Here is a 22,404-nt window from a genome sequence, read left to right on the forward strand (position 1 = left end):
TCCTGTGTTGACTGTGTGCAAGGCAAACGCCTTACCACTGTACTACACTCTGTCTCAGCCCCTTATTTCTTTTTAATTACTATTGTTTTGGTAGTATGTCTAACAGCACTCAGTGGTTCTTCCTGGTTCTGTGCTCAGGATCCTTCCTGGCAGTGGTCAGGGGACCATAACTGATGGCTGGGAACGGAACCAGGGTCAGCTTTGTATCTTAACTTCTTTACTATCTCTCCTTGTTTTTTAAATTTAATGTAAATTTCTTTTTATTTTCTTTCTTTTTTTGGTTTTTGGGGTTACTCTTGGCTGTTTGCTCAGAAATAGCTCCTGGCAGGCACGAGGGACCATATGGGACACCGGGATTCGAACCAACCACCTTTGGTCCTGGATCGGCTGCTTGCAAGGCAAACGCCGCTGTGCTATCTCTCTGGGGCCCTTAATGTAACTTTCCTTTTTTTTTATTTTTGTTTTTTTGTTTGTTTGTTTGTTTGTTTTTGGGCCACACCCGGCGATGCTCAGGGGTTACTCCTGGCTGTCTGCTCAGAAATAGCTCCTGGCAGGCACGGGGGACCATATGGGACACCGGGATTGGAACCAACCACCTTTGGTCCTGGATCGGCTGCTTGCAAGGCAAACGCCGCTGTGCTATCTCTCCGGGCCCTAATGTAAATTTCTAACTTGAAAAATTAGTAGACAAACTGCTATAGCAAATCCCTGTTTACCTTCAGTTTATTTATTTATTTATCTATCTATTTATTTATTTATGGGCCACACCTGGAAATGTTCAGGGTATCAAACCTGGGCAACCATGTGCAAGGCAAGTGCCTTACCTGTTATAATATTGCTATGGCCCCTACCTTTATTTTTTAATTTAATGTAAAATTTCAACTTGAAAAATAAACTAGTATAGCAAATCTTTGTGTACCTATCACCCAGCCCCTATGACTAACAGCTAATGGCTGATAAGGTTTCACTTATATTATACTTGTTCTCACCTTCCTTTTTATTTATTTATTTAGTTTGTTAAATTATTATGGGGACCACACCCAATACTGCTCAAGGGGCCATGAAGTACCAGGGTTAGAAAACAGGACGTGGGGCCGGAGAGATAGCATGGAGGTAAGGCGTTTGCCTTTCATGCAGGAGGTCATCGGTTCGAATCCCGGCGTCCCATATGGTCCCCCGTGCCTGCCAGGAGCAATTTCTGAGCCTGGAGCCAGGAATAACCCCTGAGCACTGCTGGGTGTGACCCAAAAGCCAAAAACAAAACAAAACAAAACAAAAAAACAAACAAACAAAAAAAAGAAAACAGGACGTAACACATGCAAGATACACTGTTCCTAGACCACATCACTGGCCCTTATTTTTCTTTTATTAAATTCCAAATATCACATCACTTAATCTAGACCATTTCAGTGTGTACCCCTGAACATTAAAATCTTTTAAAAAATCAATGGGGCCGGGCGGTGGCGCTGGAGGTAAGGTGCCTGCCTTGCCTGCGCTAGCCTAGGACGGACCGTGGTTCGATCCCCCGGCGTCCCATATGGTCCCCCAAGAGGCCAGGAGCAACTTCTGAGCGCATAGCCAGGAGTAACCCCTGAGCGTCACAGGGTGTGGCCCAAAAACCAAAAAAAAAAAAAAAATCTTTTAAAAAATCAAAAAGCTGTAATATCATGATTTACCTAAATGCTATAATTTACCTTAGAGCAAATGCTCATTCCCATGAACAATCCAGTCAGTTTCTTTGACTGATACAGGGTTTTCAGAGGTGAAAGCCAGTGACATGCCACAGGAGACAGGAACCCCTGGCAGGCTCATAATAGTTCATCAAGAGGCTGGATGGAGGGCAATGATATCCTAGAAAAGAAAGGAAACTGAGGAGAAGTGAAGAACAAAGTGGGGTGCTGGAGGAGTAGATGAGAGGAGGAGAGCTGGGTAAGGTTGTTCTAGTTACTCAAAGTCCTAGGTTTTCTTCAGAAAACAGTTTAAACGAACCAAGGAAAGACCCTAGAACTCTACCTGGTAGAGTCTTGTAATGAGTCATACACAATCCTTTCCCCCTGGAAAAAAAGAACAAGGAACATATGTTGCTGGGAGGGGTGTGAAACTGGAGGTGGGGGAAATCTTAATTTAATTTGTCAGTGAGTCATCATTCCTTACACTCCAAGGAGCCTGCTTCTGCTCAGCCTGGAAGAAGTGGGATAGCTTGGGAGAAAGGGGTGGTGTCCCCTTTGAGCGTAGGGTGAGACTTCTCAGGTACCCCATGGCAGGAGATGATGGGGCTATGGTGAACTCAAGACCCAGGCTTGCCCCCGGGGATTGCTCCTGGTCATGTGGTGTGTTTTCTCAATGCTGGTGGCACAGTGCCAGTAGCCAGACCTTTATATAATGTTTGCTTACACAGCAGTTTCTTGTGTATGTACTTGCCTTTTTCTTTTGCTGTATCAGGCAAATCTAATTTTGTTTCTTATGGAAAGTAAGGTATAAGCACACGAAGAGGAACTCTTTAAGTTAAAAAGTTTTATTGAGGAAGTATAGAAATTCTGGGTAGAGTATGAGAGAAAGGAGAGCCAGTGATCAGTGATGAAAGGAAAGAGAGATAGGAGAGATAGAAAGGAGGAATGTAAGAGAGACAAAGAGAGAGCCCGCAGAGATAGCACAGCGGCGTTTGCCTTGCAAGCAGCCGATCCAGGACCAAAGGTGGTTGGTTCCAATCCCGGTGTCCCATATGGTCCTCCGTGCCTGCCAGGAGCTATTTCTGAGCAGACAGCCAGGAGTAACCCCTGAGCACCGCAGGGTATGGCCCAAAAACCAAAAACAAAACAAAACAAACAAAGAGATGAGAAATGGAGACGAGATTATGCACTCTGACCTAGGATGCATGGGACCCCAGGGTGGGGCCCATTACCAGTGAGGAATGGGAAAGGGGGTTTTTCTATCCACACCTAGCAGTACCTAGCAGTACCACACCTAGCAGAATTTACTACCTGGGTCTATATTCAGGTATCACTCTCAGTGGTGCCAGGGATTGAATCCGATCCTACTATACTATATCTCTGACCCCAAAGAGGATTTTTTTGCTTTTGTTTTTGTTTTTAATGGGTTTATTTTTTGGTTTTAGAACCACACCTGGCAGTGTTCAGGGATTACTCCTGGCTCTGTGCTCAGCTGGCAGGCTTGGGGAGCCATATTAGGATGCCAGGGATCAAACATGAGTCTGCCACATGCAAGTTAAATGCCCTACCAACTGTTCTATCCCTCCAGTCCAAGGAATTTTATTTTATTGAAAATATTGTAATTTACAAAGTCCTACATTAGGGTCAATCCCAAAGAATTTTTTTTAATGGCATCTAGTTCTGACAGCATACCGTAATGTGTTGATTTCCATTTTCTTCCATTCAGTGTTTGTGTGTGTGTGGGTGGGTGGGTATTTTTGTTTGTTTGTTTGGTTGGTTTTTGGGTCACACCTGGCTCTTCGCTCAGAAATCACTCCCAGTGGACTCGGGACCATATGGGATGCCAGGATTTGAACTGGGGTCCATCCTGTGTTGGCTGCACGCAAGGCAAACATCCCACCGCTGTGCCATCACTTCGACCCATTGTGTGTGTGTGTGTGTGTGTGTGTGTGTGTGTGTGTGTGTGTGTGTGAAACAAGATAGGTTTTTTTTGAAACTTACTTAGAAATATATGAGGAGGGGCCAGAGAGTTAGCATGAAGGTAGGGTGTTTGCCTTGCATGCAGAAGGACAGTGGTTCGAATCCCGGCATCCCATATGGTCCCCCTAGCCTAGCAGGAGCGATTTCTGAGCGTAGAGCCAGGAGTAACCCCTGAGCGCTGCCAGGTGTGACTCAAAAATAAACAAACAGGGGCCGGGCGGTGGCGCTAAAGGTAAGGTGCCTGCCTTGCCTGCGCTAGCCTTGGATGGACCGCGGTTCGATCCCCCGGTGTCCCATATGGTCCCCCAAGCCAGGAGCGACTTCTGAGCACATAGCCAGGAGTAACCCCTGAGCGTTACCGGGTGTGGCCCAAAAACCAAAAAAATAAATAAATAAATAAATAAACAAACAAACAAAAAAAAATGAGATGGGGGGGGGGAAATGAGATGAGATAAAGAAGAGAGAAGTAGATGTTTAAAAGAGAATGCAGGCTTCTCCAGAGTAGAAATAGGCAAATAAAGAAACAGACAAGCAAGTGAGGTATGTGTTCAAGGGAGAACACTGCTTAAGGAGCAAACCTCCTTCCATCTTAATCTGCGACATTTCACATTTCTGTGGGCACCTATAGAAAAGAACCCTCGAGTTTCCTCCTTGTGCTGATCAGCAACATGGATGGAAGCAGTATAGATGGTAGGTGGTAGTCAGTAGGCATCACAGTTCCTTTTAGAAGATTACCCAATGACAACCCAATCTGACCAAGGAGAGAGCAAGAGAGACCCCCCCTTCAGTGGCATTGGTCCCTGCTGTGAAGTTTGGCCAGTGTCAAACCTTTCAGTCAAAAGGTATAGGTTCTCATATGTGTTCTCACATATACATGTTTACTAACTAGAGCTGGATGCTTTGTAGTAGTGTCCTTCCTCTCAAACTTACTCAATTTGCCTCTAAGAACACAGATAGGGCCTTAATCTCTGAATTTGTGATTTCTAGTCTATGAGTCACTGTAAGGAAGGCAGGTTAGTAAATGGGGGGATTGTAATATGTATCAGAACATCCATCTGAGGGGACATGGGCTTTCTGCCGCTTATGTCAGTCACCATATGTGGAGATGAGGCTTAGAGGAAAACACAATAATGTTTTAGGGAGTGATGTTGTGATTTCAATGGACTAGGGAAAAAGTCAAACATTTATTATGCTTTTCCTTTTTTTTTTTTTTTTGTCTTTTTTTAGTCACACCCGGCGATGCTCAGGGGCTACTCCTAGCTTTGCTCAGGATGCCTTCCTGGCATGCTCAGGGGGCCATATGGGATGCCGGTGACCGAACTCAGGTCGAGCGCTTGCAAGGCAGACATCCTACCCGCTGCTCTATGCTTTGGCCCCTTATTATGCTTTTCCTATATGAATTGTACTTCAGGGTGACCCAGTAATTGGTGTAGAGAGATTTCCCTTTTGAAAAAATATTTGAGGAAGGAAGGAAGGAAGGAAGGAAGGAAGGAAGGAAGGAAGGAAGGAAGGAAGGAAGGAAGGAAGGAAGGAAGGAAGGGAGGGAGGGAGGGAGGGAAGGAGGGAAGGAGGGAGGGAGGGAGAGAAGAAAGGGAAGGGAAGGAAGGAAGGAAGGAAGGAAGGAAGGAAGGAAGGAAGGAAGGAAGGAAGGAAGGAAGGAAGGAAGGAAGAGAGGGAGGGAGAGGGAGGGAGGGAGGGAGGGAGAGAAGAAAGGGAAGGAAGGAAGGAAGGAAGGAAGGAAGGAAGGAAGGAAGGAAGGAAGGAAGGAAGGAAGGAAGGAAGGAAGGAAGGAAGGAAGGAAAAAAAATATTTAAGGGCCAAAGCAATAATACATAAGGAACTTGTCTCAGACACAGCTGGTTGAGCTTAATCCAGGGGTCTCAAACTCATGGCCTGCAGGCCATTTGCGGCCCTACGTACAACATTTTGTGGCCCTGCCCTAGAGGAATCTTTTTTTGTTTTTTTGTTTTGTTTTTTTGGTTTTTGGTTTTTAGGCCACACCTGGTGCTGCTCAGGGATTACTCCTGGCTGTCTGCTCAGAAATAGCTCCTGGCAGACACAGGGGACCATATGGGACACTGGGATTCAAACCAACTACCTTTGGTCCTAGATCGGCTGCTTGCAAGGCAAACGCCGCTGTGCTATCTCTCCGGGCCCTCTTTTTTTGTTTTGTTTTGTTTTAGTTGTTTGAGTCACACCCCCCAATGTTCAAGGCTTACTACTGACTTTGCACTCAAGGATTTTGACTGCTGCGGGCCCCAGGTAAATTGAGTTTGAGACCCCTGGCTTAATCCCTAACACTGCATATGGTACCCCAAATCTCACCAGGAGTGATCCCTGAGAACAGAGGCTAGAGTCATTCCTGAACTATGTTGAGTATGACCAAACAAAAGATCTTTGCGTTAATAGGTACAGGAGAAATGTTAAAATATTATCATGGTAATTTTTGAGGAAGTAATGGATCTAGCAGAGAATATCAGTGATAACTTTCATCACCAGAGGGAAACTGTTAAGCATTATGGGTCTTCTTAAAGAAGTATACAACACACTTAGGAAGAATTCTTGCCCAAAATCAAACCTAGGTAATCTCAGTCCTTTACTCAACTTGAGATGTCAGTAAGTGCCAGACACAAAAGAACATGATAAGCAGTAAAGAGATATAGTTACATCCAGACTGTAGATATAAGGACAAATGAGCTCCTTTCCTATTTTTGTCATGCCAGTGATCCAACCAGAGCCTTATACATGCAAGGCATATGCTCTACTACTGAACCACACCCCAGACTCATTTGACAAATGCATTGCAAGAATAAGAGATCAGGGTCGGAGCAATGGCACAGCAGTAGGACATTTGTCTTGCACACAGCTGACCCAGGAAGGACTGCAGTTCGATCTTGTCTATATGTCCCATATAGTCCCCCAAGTCAGAAGCGATTTCTGAGCACATAACCAGGAGTAATCCCTGAGGGTCACATATGTCTCCCCCAAAAAAAAGAATAAGGAGAGATAACTAATAGCTTAAAGAAGACATAATGTATTACAGCGCATTAGTTAGACATTAATTGAATTCTCTTTGCCACAAAATGTAAGAAACTATTTTTGATGGGGCCGGAGAGATAGCATGGAGGTGTAAGGCATTTGCCTTGCATGCAGAAGGATGGTGATTCGAATTCCGGCATCCCATATGGTCCCCTAAGGCTGCCAGTAGCAATTTTTGAGCATAGAGCAGGAGTAACCCCTGAGCGCTTCTGGGTGTGACCCAAAAACATAAACAAAAAGAAACTGTTTTTGGGGAAACATTCTCCCCTTTTTACTGGGGCATCATGATTCACAATACTGTTAATGATAGGTTTATGCTTATATCCTTCTGATACCACACCGTCTCCAGAGTGTCTGCTTCCCCCGACTGGCATTGGCCATTGGCATTCCCCCAAAAAAACTCCTTCTCTACTCCTTCCACAAGGTTCAGTTCAATAGACAAACTCCAGTTCTGATGCCTTTGTCATTTGTTATTGATCGGGGAAATATTTGATATTTTAAAATTTTATGAGTGGAAAGAATTATGACATAAGTCGTTTTCTTTTAGACAGTATGTACACTAAAAGAAAGTGTTCATGGGCTCGGAGATATAGCACAGCGGTGTTTGCCTTGCAAGCAGCCGATCCAGGACCTAAGGTGGTTGGTTCGAATCCCGGTGTCCCATATGGTCCCCCATGCTGGCCAGGAGCTATTTCTGAGCAGACAGCCAGGAGTAACCCCTGAGCACCACCAGGTGTGGCCCAAAAACCAAAAAAAAAAAAAAAAAAAAAGAAGAAGAAGAAAGTGTTCATGATAAAAAATATGTATGCATTTTGCTTCAGAATAATTAGAGTGGGTAGGTATGTGCCATAGATGGGATTGCTCTAAAGTATGTAATTTGGGGTGCTGGGCATGAAGTGGTTCATTATATTGTGCTCTTTTGGTACATTTGATATTTTTTCCATAATAACTAAAAAAAGAGTTTAACAGGTTACTATGGAAACAGAGTTTTAGTCTTTATTATGTGATTATTTTATGGCCAGTAACAAAAATGATAAAATTTAAGACTAAAGAAGTGTCTTTTGGGCCGGAGAGATAGCATGGAGGTGAGCCGTTTGCCTTACCTGCAGAAGGACGGCATCCAATATGGTCCTCCAAACCTGCCAGGAGTGATTTCTGAGCGTAGAGCCAGGAGTAACCCCTGAACGCTGCTGGGTGTGACCCAAAAACCGAAAACCAAAAAAAACAAACAAACAAACAAAAAAAGAAGTGTCTCAGAGCAGAATAGATGGTGTTGAACACCAGGTGTTTATTAAGCTGAAGTCTTGGGCTTAAACAAGAGCCTTATATGTTGAGTGGTTGGGGAGAAAGGGTGGATGGAGGGAGAAACCAGGATGTAATGTAGGGCTAGAGACAGTACAATGGGTAGGGCATTTGCCCTGCACGTGTCTGACCCAGGTTCAGTGCCCCTGCTGCTAGTCTGCCAAGGTGATTCCCTAGTGCAGATCCAAGTAAATCCTGAGCACTGCCGAGTGTGCCTCCCCTCAAAACAAAGATGTAATGTAGCCCCAAAGGAACCACATAGGAGGGGCCGGAGCTTTGGAGTCAGTACAGCCTTCAAAAATGGCCTGGATTGGGTTGACATAATCAGACCTTTTTCCAACCTCATTCATTATTCATTGTCTCTGGGCAGCCCGAAGAGGGGGGTGTGCCATTCTGCATCTGGACCTAACCCTGAAGGGACTGCCTCTGAGCAGGCTGGTTAGCACACTATAGCTATTACAGTAGCTAGTTAGCTACTATAACAACGTGACCACAGCAGAGAGCCCTGAGCAGTGCCTCACACATGAGAGGTATACTACAATAATAAGTGAGATATTTAGACCTTCATGTAAGAAGCTGGAGTAATAGCCTGGCACAAGGCTGACCTGGGCTCAATTTGCAGCATCTCATATGCTTCTAAGTGATCCCTGAGTGCTAGAGGCAGAAGTGAGTCCAAAAACCAGGGGAAACAAAAAAAGACTTTCGTGTGAGCCTTCTGAAGTTTACCAAATGAAAATACAAAGATAAAGCAATTTGAATTGGGATTGCTTGAGTGATACTAGTTTCAGTAGTTTTAGCAGAACAACTAGGAAAATCAAGAGGAAGGGAAGCATTTACGTGCATTCAGAGCTGGAATTGGATAAGACAGCACAAGACCCTGGTTACCTTGTGTTAGGGGGTATTTCCTGTGAATTGAAGGAATGGAGATGAGTGTATGTACATTTTAAAGACACATTTTCCCCCATTTAGTTTATGCTACATATTAATATGTAGCAAATCCTGGTTTGCAGAGTATGTTTTTTACTGATGAACATATTAAAGCTGAGAAAACATCTTTTTAGAAAATTAAAATGGTGTTCATGAATGGAGTCACTCAAATCATTTCGCTTGTCTTTTCAAAGTCATATCACTATTATGTACCAGATGCTTTTTGTTTTTTAAATTTCGGAATCACATCCAGCTGTGCTCCAGATTTACTCCCAGCACTGTGCTCAGAAACCACTCCTAGTGAGGCTCAGGTACCAATGTGGTGCCTCAGATCAATCCTAATTGGCTGCACGTAAGGCAGCTCTCTACCTGCTATATACTATCTCTGTGGCCCAGATACTTTTTAAGTTGGGTTATTGTGTAATATTTAAAAGCACATGAATGATTATTCAGGGCAGCAAATCTAATTAAGGCTGTCCTCTTTAAGACCCAATAAATCAAAGCAGAACTACATGTTTGAAAGATGACAGTGACAGAGCAGTCTTCATTTTATCCTAGCTAACACAGGTCCTTCCCCAGGGACATAAAGCATGCCTGCAGTCATCTATTTTTCCTACTTTCAGGTGCATGGGAGAACAGCAGGCAGCAGTGCACAGTGGCAAGAGCTCCACCCAGCCAGCTGAGAGCAGTAACGTTGCTATGACGCCCACCTACGTGGATAGCCCACGAAAGGTAAAGAACCGCACCGCACGTCAGTGGGGGAGCTGTTTTGTGCTCTCAGAGGCTCCTATGGAGGCAAAAATGAATTGCTGTTCAAATCTAGGGTTGACTGTGAATGAATTCAGCTCCATCCCTTTTAAACATTGCAGTTTTTTTTGTTGTTGTTGTTGTTTTTTATTGAGGAACTTTGCTCAAAGTTGTAACTTCTTCATAAGTGCAGACGTAAGACAGTTGAGCTAAGTCACATTGGTCGAGACCCAAATCTAGCTTGCATTTGGCCATCTGTTTTTCCTTTAGCTACATCTTTGATTCTCCCAGAGGGGAGGCAGAAGCTACTGAATTTGCCTTCCATGAGAGCTACTCCTCTTTGTTAGTAAAATTCCCATTATTTTGCCAAGACTCCTGAAGAACACAGACAACGGGAGCAACTGAGGGAAAAAAAAAACAAACCTGAGCAGTTAAGACCATTCTATGGGGGATAGCAAGTATCAAAGGGCAGAAAACAGCCAGGTCAGATGATTTATATAGATTTGACTTTATCAACCCTTCAACAGGGAGGCTCAATATGTTAGTTCACCTGATGTCACAAGGTAAGTTGATTCTGTCTCATCTGATATCTGTCACTACGAAGTGAAGGAGTTTCAATAGATGTATTTATTATTCAAAAATGTGACAAATTTTACTTTCATATTATGAAAATTTCCTCTTGTCATTAAATTTCCTCTTTTCAAGAGCAATAATAGTACAGCAGGTTAGGCACTTGCTATGCATGCATCTGATTCGGGTTCTATCCCCAGCACCCCATATGGTCCTCTAATCACTGCCAGGAGTTATTCCCAAATGTAGAGCCAGGAATAACCTCTGAGCATTGCTGGATGTGGCTCAAAAACCAAAACAATGGGCCTGAGTGGTGGCACAAGTAGTAGGGTGTCTGCCTTATACGTGCTAACCTAGGACAGACCAGGGTTTGATTACTTCCTAGAATTAAGACTACTAAGACATAGAATTAAAATATGAGAAAAATGAGGTTATAGCTTATAGATTGTAGATCCACAGCATGAAGGTTCAAAAGCACCAATAATCAAACACTAGATTGCTATTTAAAACACTCTTTTTTTTTTGAGGGGGGGGGCATACCCGGTGATGCTCAGGGGTTACTCCTGGCTATGCACTCAGAAATCGTTCCTGGCTTGGGAGACTCTGGGGGATCGAACCACAGTTTGTCCTGGGTCAGATACATACAAGGCACCATCACTCCAGCCCCTAGAACACTCTTCTAATATGACAATAGAATACTTAAGTTTGCATGATTGGCCATCAGTCATATTAGATGTAGATTCTTAAAGTAACTAAGGATAAGAAAAAGTGTTATAAAATGAGGAATTCTGGCTAATATATTCAGAAATGACTGACAGGAACCAGAGTGATAGTATAGCTGATTATTAGGCATTTACTTTATATGGGACTCTCCCAAGTTTGACCCCCTGCATATCCCATATATCCCCTGACTACCATCAGGAATGATTCCTGAGTGTAGAGTTAGGTGTAACCCCCCCTGAAAATCGTCATGTGTGGCCCAAACTCCCACCCTCACATACACCAGTGTCTAAAAGTATCAGCAGTCAGGAACTTGTAGTAGGGTGTGTATAGGACTGTTTGAATTTGCATTTCCATAACCAAGTGTTTCCTTGGTTTGTTAATTCAAGTTCGTTTTTGCAGTATCTTGTGGTAAATGGCAGCCATCATGATAAAATGAACAAATATTTTTTCATATTTTCATCCAATATTTCTTTTTTTTTTGGTTTTTGGGCCACGCCCGGTAACGCTCAGGGGTTACTCCTGGCTATGTGCTCAGAAGTTGCTCCTGGCTTGGGGGACCATATGGGACACCGGGGGATCGAACCGCGGTCCGTCCAAGGCTAGCGCAGGCAAGGCAGGCACCTTACCTTTAGCGCCACTGCCCGGGCCTCAATATTTCATCAATTTCTATTGAATAAAAAGGGGCCGGAGCGGTAGGCCATTTGCCTTGCACACACTAACCTAGGACTGACTGCAGTTCGATTCCCCGGTGTCCCATATGGTCCCCCAAGCCAGGAGCGATTTCTGAGCACCTAGCCAGGTGTAACCCCTGAGCGTCACTGGGTGTAGCCCAAAAAACAAAAAGATAAAATAAAAAAATAAAATTGTAGGAAAGCATGGACTTTCATTATCAAGTATATGTCTCTGATATTAAAACATTGGAATTTGGGACCAGAGAGATAGTAAGGCAGTTGCCTTGCTCGTAGCTAACCCGGGTTCAATCCCTGGCATTCCATATCATCTCTCAAGCTCTGCTAGATATATTCCAAAAATAAAACAAAAAAGAACAAAAAAAAATCATAAGATGTAAAAATATTATGAAGGTGCAGAAAGATATTTCTTTCTCTTCTGATTTTCAGGCCACATCAACCTACTCCTGGCTCTTTACTTGGGGAGCCATTTTGGACTCCCACATTCAGGGCATGCACTCAGCACACTGGGCTGTTTTTCTGATCCCACAGAAAGATAATTCTTGACCTCAAGAAAGAGGAAAGGAGGGATCTTTCAAAAACTTTATTTGAATGCCACACAAACAGGGCAAGGATGGATAGAAGCTTCAGGAAGTTCTTCCTACTGAATGCATACATATTTGATGATATGTAGCTCAGTTCCCTAGTGATTTTTTTTTTATACAACCAGTGGAGAAAGCACTGCTGCTTCTGTATCCCCTGTTTGCTTAGAAAATTAAGCAATTACTTTCCCCGCCTGAATCTTCTTGTCCTATCTGGCTGCCATGTTGAGTCATAAGCAGAAATGAAAACCACAAGCCTCTTTGTATCTCTCCAAGAAGGTTGCTGGTCACTCAGCCAGATGGGAAGCTGGCTGCCTCCTGCCCCTGAAGGCTTTCCCCCAACCCACATCACTGCTCTACAGCCTTGCTCTTGGCATAAAGTCTGAAGGGAGTTCAGAGCTATGAGAGATGGGGAAAGAAAGCATCCAAGCCAGGTTCTGAGACCAGAGAGAGCTTGGACACACCTAACCAGGTGCTTTCTCCCACACATATAGGAATATGGGACATTCTTCCCAAGAAGGATGGAATGGGGCTGGAGTGATAACATAGCAGTAGGGCATTTGCCTTGCACGCTGCCTATCCAGGACTGACTCAGGTTGGATCCCTGAGCCTGCCAGGAGCGATTTCTGAGTGCAGAGCCAGGAGTAACCCCTGAGCACTGCTGGGTATGGCCCCAACCCCACTCCCAAAGGTATGAGTTCCAGCTAATGCTTTGCATTTGAATATTATCTTCTTCTTCTTCTTCTTCTTCTTCTTTTTTTTTTTTTTTTTTGGTTGTTGGTTTTTGGGTCACACTCTGCAGCGCTCAGGGGTTACTCCTGGCTATGTATGCTCAGAAATCGCTCCTGACAGGCTCAGGGGACCATATGGGATGCTTGGACTCAAACCACCATCCTTCTCCATGCCAGGCAAGCACCCTACCTCCATGCTAACTCTCCAGCCCTGAATATTCTTTAGTAGTGCAGTTCTTTGTCTCTCTCCCTCTCTTTCTTCCCTATCAATCTACTTTCTCCTCTCTATCTCCCTTTTCTTTTCTCTTCTCTTTCTTTCTCTCTGACTCTCTCTCTCTCTCTCTCTCTCTCTCTCTCTCTCTCTCTCTCTCTCTCATTTACTCTCCTCCTACTAGCCCTAGGTTCTCCCCATCCCTCCTATTTATTTTTATTTTTTTTCTTTCATACTCCTGTCCTTCCCCTGATGGTTCACCACTGGCCCACATTTTGTTCCTTCGCTTCTTTGCTGCTGTTGCTGCTGCTGCTACTGCTACTGCTGCTACTACTGCTACTGCTGCTGCTGCTGCTGCTACTGCTGCTGCTTCCTCCTCTGACTTCAGGATGGGGCCTTCTTTATGGAGTTTGTCCGCAGCCCTCGAACAGCATCATCCTCCTTCTACCCACAGGTCAGTCAAAATCTAGATCCTAACAGTCCATGCATGCCCCATCCTGTCTGCAGAAACCATGAGTTATCTTTCTGCTTGGCACGGGACAGATAGAATTGGGCTGAAACTGAATGGAGGAGCAGTTGAAATTAGATTTGGTCTCTGGGGTGCATTTCCCTATCTGCAGTGTTTGCTGCAGCAAAAGCAGTAGAAATAGTCACTATAAGGCCAATATTGGTGGGCTGGAGAGGAGGTGCAAGAGCTGGAACACATGCTTTGTGCAGGAGTTCTGGACACTGTCCCTAGCACCATAGTCACACAAGCTCCACCCACAAGTAGGGAGTTTAGGGAAGTCTTCAACTACTTCGGGGTGTGACTCCCCCAAAACCACATCCCTTCCCTGTCAAATAAAAAGGTTGACTGTTCTCTGTCTACCTGTTTTTCTGGCTGCTGTGGAGAAAGACTGCCACACACTGTAGATTTATTTCCAGGGGCTATTGTTCGTATATTAAAAGGAGCGTGAGAGCTAGGGTATTAGTACAGCAAGTTTTACCTTATACATGACTGAACTGGATTTAATCCAGATTTAATCCCCTGCATCTATATGGTACCCGGAGCCCACCAGGAGTAAGCCTTAAATACTGTTGGGTATGGTAACCTTCCTCCTCAAATCAAAACCAAACAACAAAAAATATTTTTATCAAGCTCTTTGAAACATGTTTAAGAACCTATCACTTATTTTCCAAGTCCAACCAAGTAAATTTATAACCCCTGTGACAGAAAATGGTGAAAGCTGTAACCATTTTGCATTCAGGCATATGCCTAGTGGTGGCTCATATCACCTGTTGACTTCCCTTCCTCATTTATCAAATAGAAGCTTTGGACCAATTCTTTATGCATCCTTCCAGCATTGCCATTCTTCAGTTATTATAGTTCAAGCACATGGTATTGTTGCCTTTCATCCTTATGACCTAACCTGTGAGTTAAATAGAAATGTCATCCCACTTTCAAAAATGTCATTATTTTGGTGAGCTGGAGAGATAGCACAGTGGTAGGGCATTTGCCTTGCAAGTGGCCAACCCAGAACCACAGTGGTTCGAATCCCGACATCCCATATGGTCCCCTGTGCCTGCCAGGAGTGATTTCTAAGCAGAGAGCCAGGAGTACCCCTGAGTGTCACTGGGTATGTTCCAAAACACCCCCCACAAAAAAGAATAATCACACTATATGATTATGGTGCATAATGGTTATATAGTTGTTACATTAGTGTTGATGTTTATGTTCCAGGATGAAAGACCTTTCACCAATGTTCTAATGTTATTTCTAAATTTATAATACATTTATATATACTTTTTATATATAAATTTATATATAATTTTATATACAATTATATATAATTTTTATATATAATTTTTGGGTCACACCCAGCTGTGCTCAGGGGTTACTCCTAGCTCTATGCTCAGAAATCATTCCTGGCAGTCTCAGGGGACCATATGGGATGCCAGGATTCGATCTACCATCCTTCTGCATGCAAGGCAAATGCACTGCCTCCATGCTATCTCTCCAGCCCCTATATATACGTTTTTATATATACATCTACATATATAATACACTTATGTATTATAATACATAATACATTTATAAATGGACCTCCTGACTGTAATTACCAGTAGAAGTTACTATTCTTTTTTTGTTGATTTTTTTGGGGGGAGAGCGGTCACACCCATCAGCGCTCAGGTTACTCCTGTCTCTACGCTCAAATCGCTCCTGGCAGGCTTGGGGGACCGTATGAGATGCTGGGATTTGAATCACCGTTCTTCTGCATGCAAAGCAAACACCGTACCTCCATGCTATCTCTCCGGCTCCAGAAGTGACTATTCTGACAGCTGTTGAGATACTGGGTTTCCTGCCCTCTGTAGAGGTCCCTCAGTAAATGGATGTGACTTAGTTACAGAGCTTTGAAAGAGTTGGATGAATTTTATTTTGTGCTGCAAGCCAGGAAGACTTAAGAAGCTCAAGTACAGTGGCAGGAGAATTCTTTTTTTTTTTTTTTGGTTTTTGGGTCACACCCAGCAGTGCTCAGGGGTAACTCCTGGCTGTCTGCTCAGAAATAGCTCCTGGCAGGCACGGGGGACCATATGGGACACCGGGATTCGAACCAACCATCTTTGGTCCTGGGTCGGCTGCTTGCAAGGCAAACACCTCTGTGCTATCTCTCCGGGCCCGAGAATTCTTATTGAAATCAGAAAGCCAAAAATTGAGTTCTCACTGCCGGATGTGGTGGCGCGCACTTGTAGTCCCAGCTACTCGGGAGGCTGAGGCCGGAGGATTGCTTGAGTCCAGGAGTTCTGGGCTGCAGTGCGCTTTGCTGATCAGGTGTCCGTACTAAGTTTGGCATCAATATGGTGACCACTCCGGGAGCGGGGGACCACCAGGTTTCCTAAGGAGAGGTGAACCGGCCCAGATCGGAAATGGTGCAGGTCAAAGCTCCCGTGCTGATCAGTAGTGGGATCGCACCTGTGAATAGCCACTGCACTCCAGCCTGAGCAACATAGCGAGACCCTGTCTCTTTAAAAAAAAAAAAAAATTGAGTTCTCACCAACTCTCCCACTCCTGTAATGAGAGCTTTACAAAAATGATCTTCCCAACAACCTAGAAGATGCAGCTCTGACCACCATTTTCTGGGAATGAGGAAACTAAGAATATTATGTGGTCAGTACTTACTTCAGCAGCACATAGACTAAAATTGGGTTGATACAGAGAATATTAGTATGACCCCTGATCAAAGATGACATGCAAATTGATGAAACATTCCATTTTTTTAAAGGGATGTTATGTCATCTTAAGGCAGCTGATATTGGTGAAAACTTCTGTGGCATAGAGGGGTCAGTCGGTACTGGAGCCTTCATTATTCCTTCCTCAGGCCAGTGGGGACCTTACCTGTAACCTGTCAACTCCTGCTTCTTCCCAGTGAACTGTATGACTCTGGTACATGCCTGAGTCCCAGACCAACTATCTCTGACTTTTGAGTAGAGAGGAATATTACATTTTTGGCTTAAAACTGACCTGGGTTGGACATAATTTTTTTTTTTTTTTTGGTTTTTGGGTCACATCCGGCGGTGCTCAGGGGTTTCTCCTGACTGTCTGCTCAGAAATAGCTCCTGGCAGGCATGGGGGACCATATGGGACACCGGTATTTAAACCAACCACCTTTGGTCCTGGACCGGCTGCTTGCAAGGCAAACGCTGCTGTGTTATCTCTCCGGGCCCCGGACATAATTTTAATCTTTACTTTCTAACAGACCACCAGAAAAATATATTTTTTTTTATTTTATTTTGTTCATGGGCCAAACCCAGCAGTGTTCGGTGGTTACTCCTGACTTTGCACTCAGGAATTACTCCTGGCCATGGTCAGGGGACCATCTGGGTTGCTGGGAATCTAGCCCAGTTCAGTCGTGTGCAAAACAAGTGCTCTACTATCTTTCCAGTCACCAAAAAAACATTTTTTTTCTAAAACAGTGTGGATTTAAATTAGAATGTAACATTGAAAAAAATCAAGGTGGGCCGGAGAGATAGCATGGAGATAAGGCATTTGCCTTGCATGCAGAAGGATGGTGGTTTGAATCCTGGCATCCCATATGGTCCCCCGAGCCTGCCAGGAGTAACCCTTGAGCACTGCTGGATGGGACTCAAAAACCCAAAAAAAAAAAAAAAAAAAAAATCTAGCCTTGGATGGACCGCGGTTCGATCCCCCGGCATCCCATATGGTCCCCCCAAGCCAGGAGCAACTTCTGAGCGCATAGCCAGGAGTAACCCCTGAGCGTTACCGGGTGTGGCCCAAAAACCAAAAAAAAAAAAAAAAAAAAAATCAAGGTGCTAGAAGAAGGGAATTGTTTTATAAATACTTTGATATCCTCACAGCTTCTGGGTTAGAATTGGTAAGAACACAAAATTTGTATTAGAAATAGTGGAGAGGGGGGCGGAGAGATAGCATGGAGGAAGGCATTTGCCTTGCATGCAGAAGGACAATGGTTCAAATCCCAGCATCCCATATGATCCCCCAAGCCTGACAGGAGTGATTTCTGAGTGTAGAGCCAGGAGCAACCCCTGAGCACTGCCAGGTGTGAAGCCAAAACCAAAAAAAAAATAGTGGAGAGAGATGAGATATCTGGAGACATTGTAAATAACTACCAAGGGAGGTTCAAGAGACACATGATTATTTATTTATTTATTTATTTATTTATTTATTTATTTATTTATTTATTTATTTATTTTTGGTTTTTGGGCCACACCCGTTTGACACTCAGGGGTTACTCCTGGCTATGCGCTCAGAAATCACCCCTGGCTTGGGGGACCATATGGGACACTGGGGGATCGAACCACGGTCCGTCCTATGCTATCGCTTGCAAGGCAGACACCTTACCTCTAGCGCCACCTTCCCGGCCCCACATGATTTTTTTTTAAATAAACATAGGGGCTAGAGAGATAGTATGGTGAGTAGGGCACTTCACAAGCTGCTGAATTGGTTTCAATCCCTGCACTCCATATGGTCCTCTGAATCCCACCAGGTGTGATCCCTGGGTGCAGAGCCAGAAATAAGCTCTGAGCACCACTGGGTGCAGTCAAAAAACAACAACAAAAAGTTACCTCAACTTTTGGGGCTAGAGATACAGTATAGCAGGTAGGGTGCTTTCCTTAAATACTACTTACCTGAGCTTTGATCCCTGATACCATATATGGTTCCTGCAAGACCCTAGTACTGTTCCTTGAACACATAGCTAGGAGTTATTCCTGAGCATTGCCAGATATGGCCTCCCATATGGTTCCTGAGCCTGCCAGGAGCGATTTCTGAGCGCAGAGCCAGGAGTAACCCTGAGCACTGCTGGGTGTGGCCCTCAAAATAAGAGAAAAAATAAAAGAAAAGCTCCCCAAGACACATCCTAGTCACAATGACAAATCCCACAGATAGGGATAGAATATTGAAAGCAGCAAAATTAAAAAGAGAAATCACATTCAAAGGAGCATTCTTAGGATTTGCAGCAGATCTGTCACAAGAAACCCTCAAGGCCCAAAGGCAGTGCTGGGATATAGTGTCAAAACTTAATAAACTGAATTCTTTGCCTAGACTACTTCACCCAGACTCACATTCAGGTTTAAAGGAAGGATACTTAGCTTCACGGATAAACAACAGCTCAGAAACTTTACATACTCAAACCTAGCCTTAAAAGACAAATTGAGTAGTCACCACCATGAGAAAAAAAAAAAAAAGACAAGCTGAGAGGTCAACTTTAAGACAAGACAGATCAACAGATATACCAAATGCAAAAAGATGACACTAAATCCCATGACAATTATCTGTCTCCATGGCACACCCATTCATTATAAAATACTCTCAACAAGATAGTAATGGAACTTTGTTCAGTGTTGTCAAAGCCTGAAACCATAAGGTATATAGAAGAAAACATAGACAAAACACTTCATGGCATTAAAACTAAAGGCATTTTCTTTTTTTTCCCATACAATCTTTATTTAAGCACCATGATTACAAGCATGATTGTAGTTGGGTTTCAGTCATAAACAGAACACCCCCCTTCACCAGTGCAACATTCCCCACCATGAATGCCCCCCCCTCCTCCTCCACTCCTGCCTGTATTCGAGACAAGCATTCTACTTCTCTCACTCATTAAGATTGTCATGATAGGGGACCGGAGAGATAGCACAGCGGCGTTTGCCTTGCAAGCAGCCGATCCAGGACCAAAGGTGGTTGGTTCGAATCCCGGTGTCCCATATGGTCCCCCCGTGCCTACCAGGAGCTATTTCTGAGCAGACAGCCAGGAGTAACCCCTGAGCACCGCCGGGTGTGACCCAAAAACTTAAAAAAAAAAAAAAAAAAAAGATTGTCATGATAGGGGACCGGAGAGATAGCATGGAGGTAAGGGGTTTGCCTTGCAATCAGACGGTCGGTGGTTCGAATCCCAGCATCCCATATGGTCCCCTGAGCCTGCCAGGAGTGATTTCTGAGCATAGAGCCAGGTGTAACCCCTGAGCGCCGCTGGGTGTGACCCCCCAAAAAAAAGATTGTCATGATAGGGGGCCAGAGAGATAGCATGGAGCCTTGCATGCAGAAGGATGGTGGTTCAAATCCCAGCATCCCATATGATCCCCTGTGCCTGCCAGGAGCGAGTTCTTTTTTTTCTTTCTTTTTTTTTTGGTTTTTGGGTCACACCCGGCAGCATTCAGGGGTTACTCCTGGCTCTACACTCAGAAATCTCTCCTGGCAGGCTCGGGATCATATGGGATGCCGCGATTCGCTCCACTGACCTGCATGCAAGGCAAACACTTTACCTCCATGCTATCTCTCCGGCCCCAGCCAGGAGCGATTTCTTGTTGTTTTTTTTTTGTTTTGTTTTTTTGGTTTTTTGGGCCACACCCGTTGACGCTCAGAGGTTACTCCTGGCTATGTGCTCAGAAGTCGCTCCTGGCTTGGGGGACCATATGGGACGCCGGGGGATCGAACCGCGGTCCGTCCAAGGCTAGCGCAGGTAAGGCAGGCATCTTACCTCCAGCGCCACCGCCCGGCTAGGAGCGATTTCTGAGCGTAGAGTCAGGAGTAATCGCTGAGCGTTGCTGGGTGTGCACCCCCCAAAAAAAATAAAAATAAAAAAATTTTCATGATAGTTGTTAGTGTAATTATTTTCCTAACTGCACTCATCACTCTTTGTGGTGAGTTTCATATTATGAGCTAGAGCTAGTCCTTCTGGCCCTTATCTCTATTGTCTCTGGGCATTATTACAATAATGTCCTTAATTTTTTTTCTTACAACCCATAGATGAGTGAGACTATTCTGTTTCTATCTCTCTCCCTCTGACTTATTTCACCCAGCATATTAGATTCCATGTACATCCACATATAGGAAAATTTCATGACTTCATCTCTCCTGACAGCTGCATTATATTCCATTGTGTATGTAAATGTACCACAGTTTCTTTAGCCATTCATCTGTTGAAGGGTATCTTGGTTATTTCCAGAGTCTGACTGTTGTAAATAGCACTGCAATGAATATAGGTGTGAGGAAGGGATACTTGAATTATATTTTTGTGTTCCTAGGGTATATCCCTAGGAGTGGTATAGCTGGATCATACAGAACTCAGTGTCCAGTTTTTTGAGGAATATTCATATTCAAAGCAAATCTGAATGATAATTTAGCTTTCAGTATTTTTCGTAAGGTGTTTATTTTATTGAGTTTTCTTTTTCCTTTCCCATAGGCCTCCATTTTCTTCTGGCTTATAGAGTCTTAGTTGATAGATTTGCTTTGAATCTTCTGGACTTTGCTTTGTATTTAAGCTCCTTTTTGATCTTGTGGCTTTTAATATTCTCTCTGTCTATGGCTATTGTCATTCAGATTAAAGTGTGTCTTGGAATTTTTCTTTTTGGTTCTGTTATTTTGCTGGGACCTTTTAGGCCTCTTGTATTTTTGTGCCTGAACTCAGTTGTGGGAAATTCTTAGCTATTATTTCTTTAGCTAGTGGATTTTCACTGAACTTGTCTTCCTGTAATTCAGAAACTATAGTGATTTTTATTTGTTACTGTACTCTTTTCCTGGCCTCTGGTGTGCTTATTTCTTTTGAGACTTTTTTTAAATTTTTTGTTGTTTTCTCGAATCTTCTCATCATGGAGCACTTTGATCTTTTTCAACGTTGCCATAATTCAGAGGTTTCTTTTAATATCACTTGCCATATTTTTCATTCCTATCATTTATGATCTTAGTTTTCTCATTTCTGCTCATAATCTTTTGGTTGTCTTTGGGTCACACCCAACAATTCTCAGGGGTTATTCCTGGCTCTGCACCAAGAGTTAGTCCTGGTGGTGCATGGGGAAACCATATGGGATGATTATGATCAAATCCAGGTTGGCTGCATGCAAAACAAGCTCCTTACCTACTGTACTATCCTCTTTTTTTGGTTTTTGGGCCACACCCGGCGTTGCTCAGGGGTTACTCCTGGCTGTCTGCTCAGAAATAGCTCCTGGCAGGCACAGGGGACCATATGGGACACCGGGATTCGAACCAACCACCTTTGGTCCTGGATCATCGGCTGCTTGCGAGGCAAATGCCGCTGTGCTATCTCTCCGGGCCCCAAATTCTTGTGCCTCGCTACTATGCCATCGTTTCTTTTTTTTTTTTTTTTTGTGGTTTTTGGGTCACACCCAGCAGTGCTCAGGGGTTACTCCTGGCTCCAGGTTCAGAAATCGCTCCTGGCAGGCACGGGGGACCATATGGGACGCCGGGATTCGAACCGATGACCTCCTGCATGAAAGGCAAACGCCTTACCTCCATGCTATCTCTCCGGCCCCGCCATCGTTTCTTTAACTCATTAAACATCCTCAGCATGGTGCAACTAAAATCATTCTCTGAGAATTTAGAACCAGTTGGTACTGGTAGTCTTCCGTGTTGTTTTTACTTGTTTAATTTGGTGGGTTTCTACTGTCCTCATCATTTTTGCTGTGTTCCTGCTATGCTGAGGGTGTTGTTTTTGTAGTTTGCTTTTTTTTTTTTTTTCTGGTTTTTGGGTCACACCCAGCTGCGCTCAGGGGTTACTCCTGGCTATATGCTCAGGGGGACCATATGGGATGCCAGGATTTGAACCACTGTCCTTTTGCATGCAAGGCAAATGCCATACCTCCATGCTGTCTCTCGGGCCCTTGTAGTTTGCTTTTTTTGTTTCCAGATTTTTTTTGTTTGTTTTTGTTTCTGGGTCATACCCGGCAGTGCTCAGGGGTTACTCCTGGCTCTACGCTCAGAAA

General features: G+C 44.0%; 1 protein-coding gene and 1 non-coding gene across 2 annotated transcripts in view; both read left to right on the plus strand.

Annotated features, from left to right (window-relative positions):
• DEPDC5 (DEP domain containing 5, GATOR1 subcomplex subunit) overlaps positions 1–22,404 on the plus strand; it is a 181,826-nt gene that overhangs the window by 114,474 nt on the left and 44,948 nt on the right. The window contains exons 32-33 of the mRNA XM_049788917.1: positions 9,542–9,650; positions 13,559–13,624. Coding sequence (XP_049644874.1) covers positions 9,542–9,650; positions 13,559–13,624 — 175 coding nt within the window. The remainder of the gene's footprint in view (positions 1–9,541; positions 9,651–13,558; positions 13,625–22,404) is intronic.
• On the plus strand, positions 16,320–16,426 carry LOC126031812 (U6 spliceosomal RNA). The gene has a single exon (XR_007503638.1). It is a non-coding gene; the product is annotated as a U6 spliceosomal RNA (small nuclear RNA).

Source organism: Suncus etruscus, chromosome 15 (genome assembly GCF_024139225.1).
Source record: "Suncus etruscus isolate mSunEtr1 chromosome 15, mSunEtr1.pri.cur, whole genome shotgun sequence".
Lineage (NCBI taxonomy): Eukaryota > Metazoa > Chordata > Mammalia > Eulipotyphla > Soricidae > Suncus > Suncus etruscus.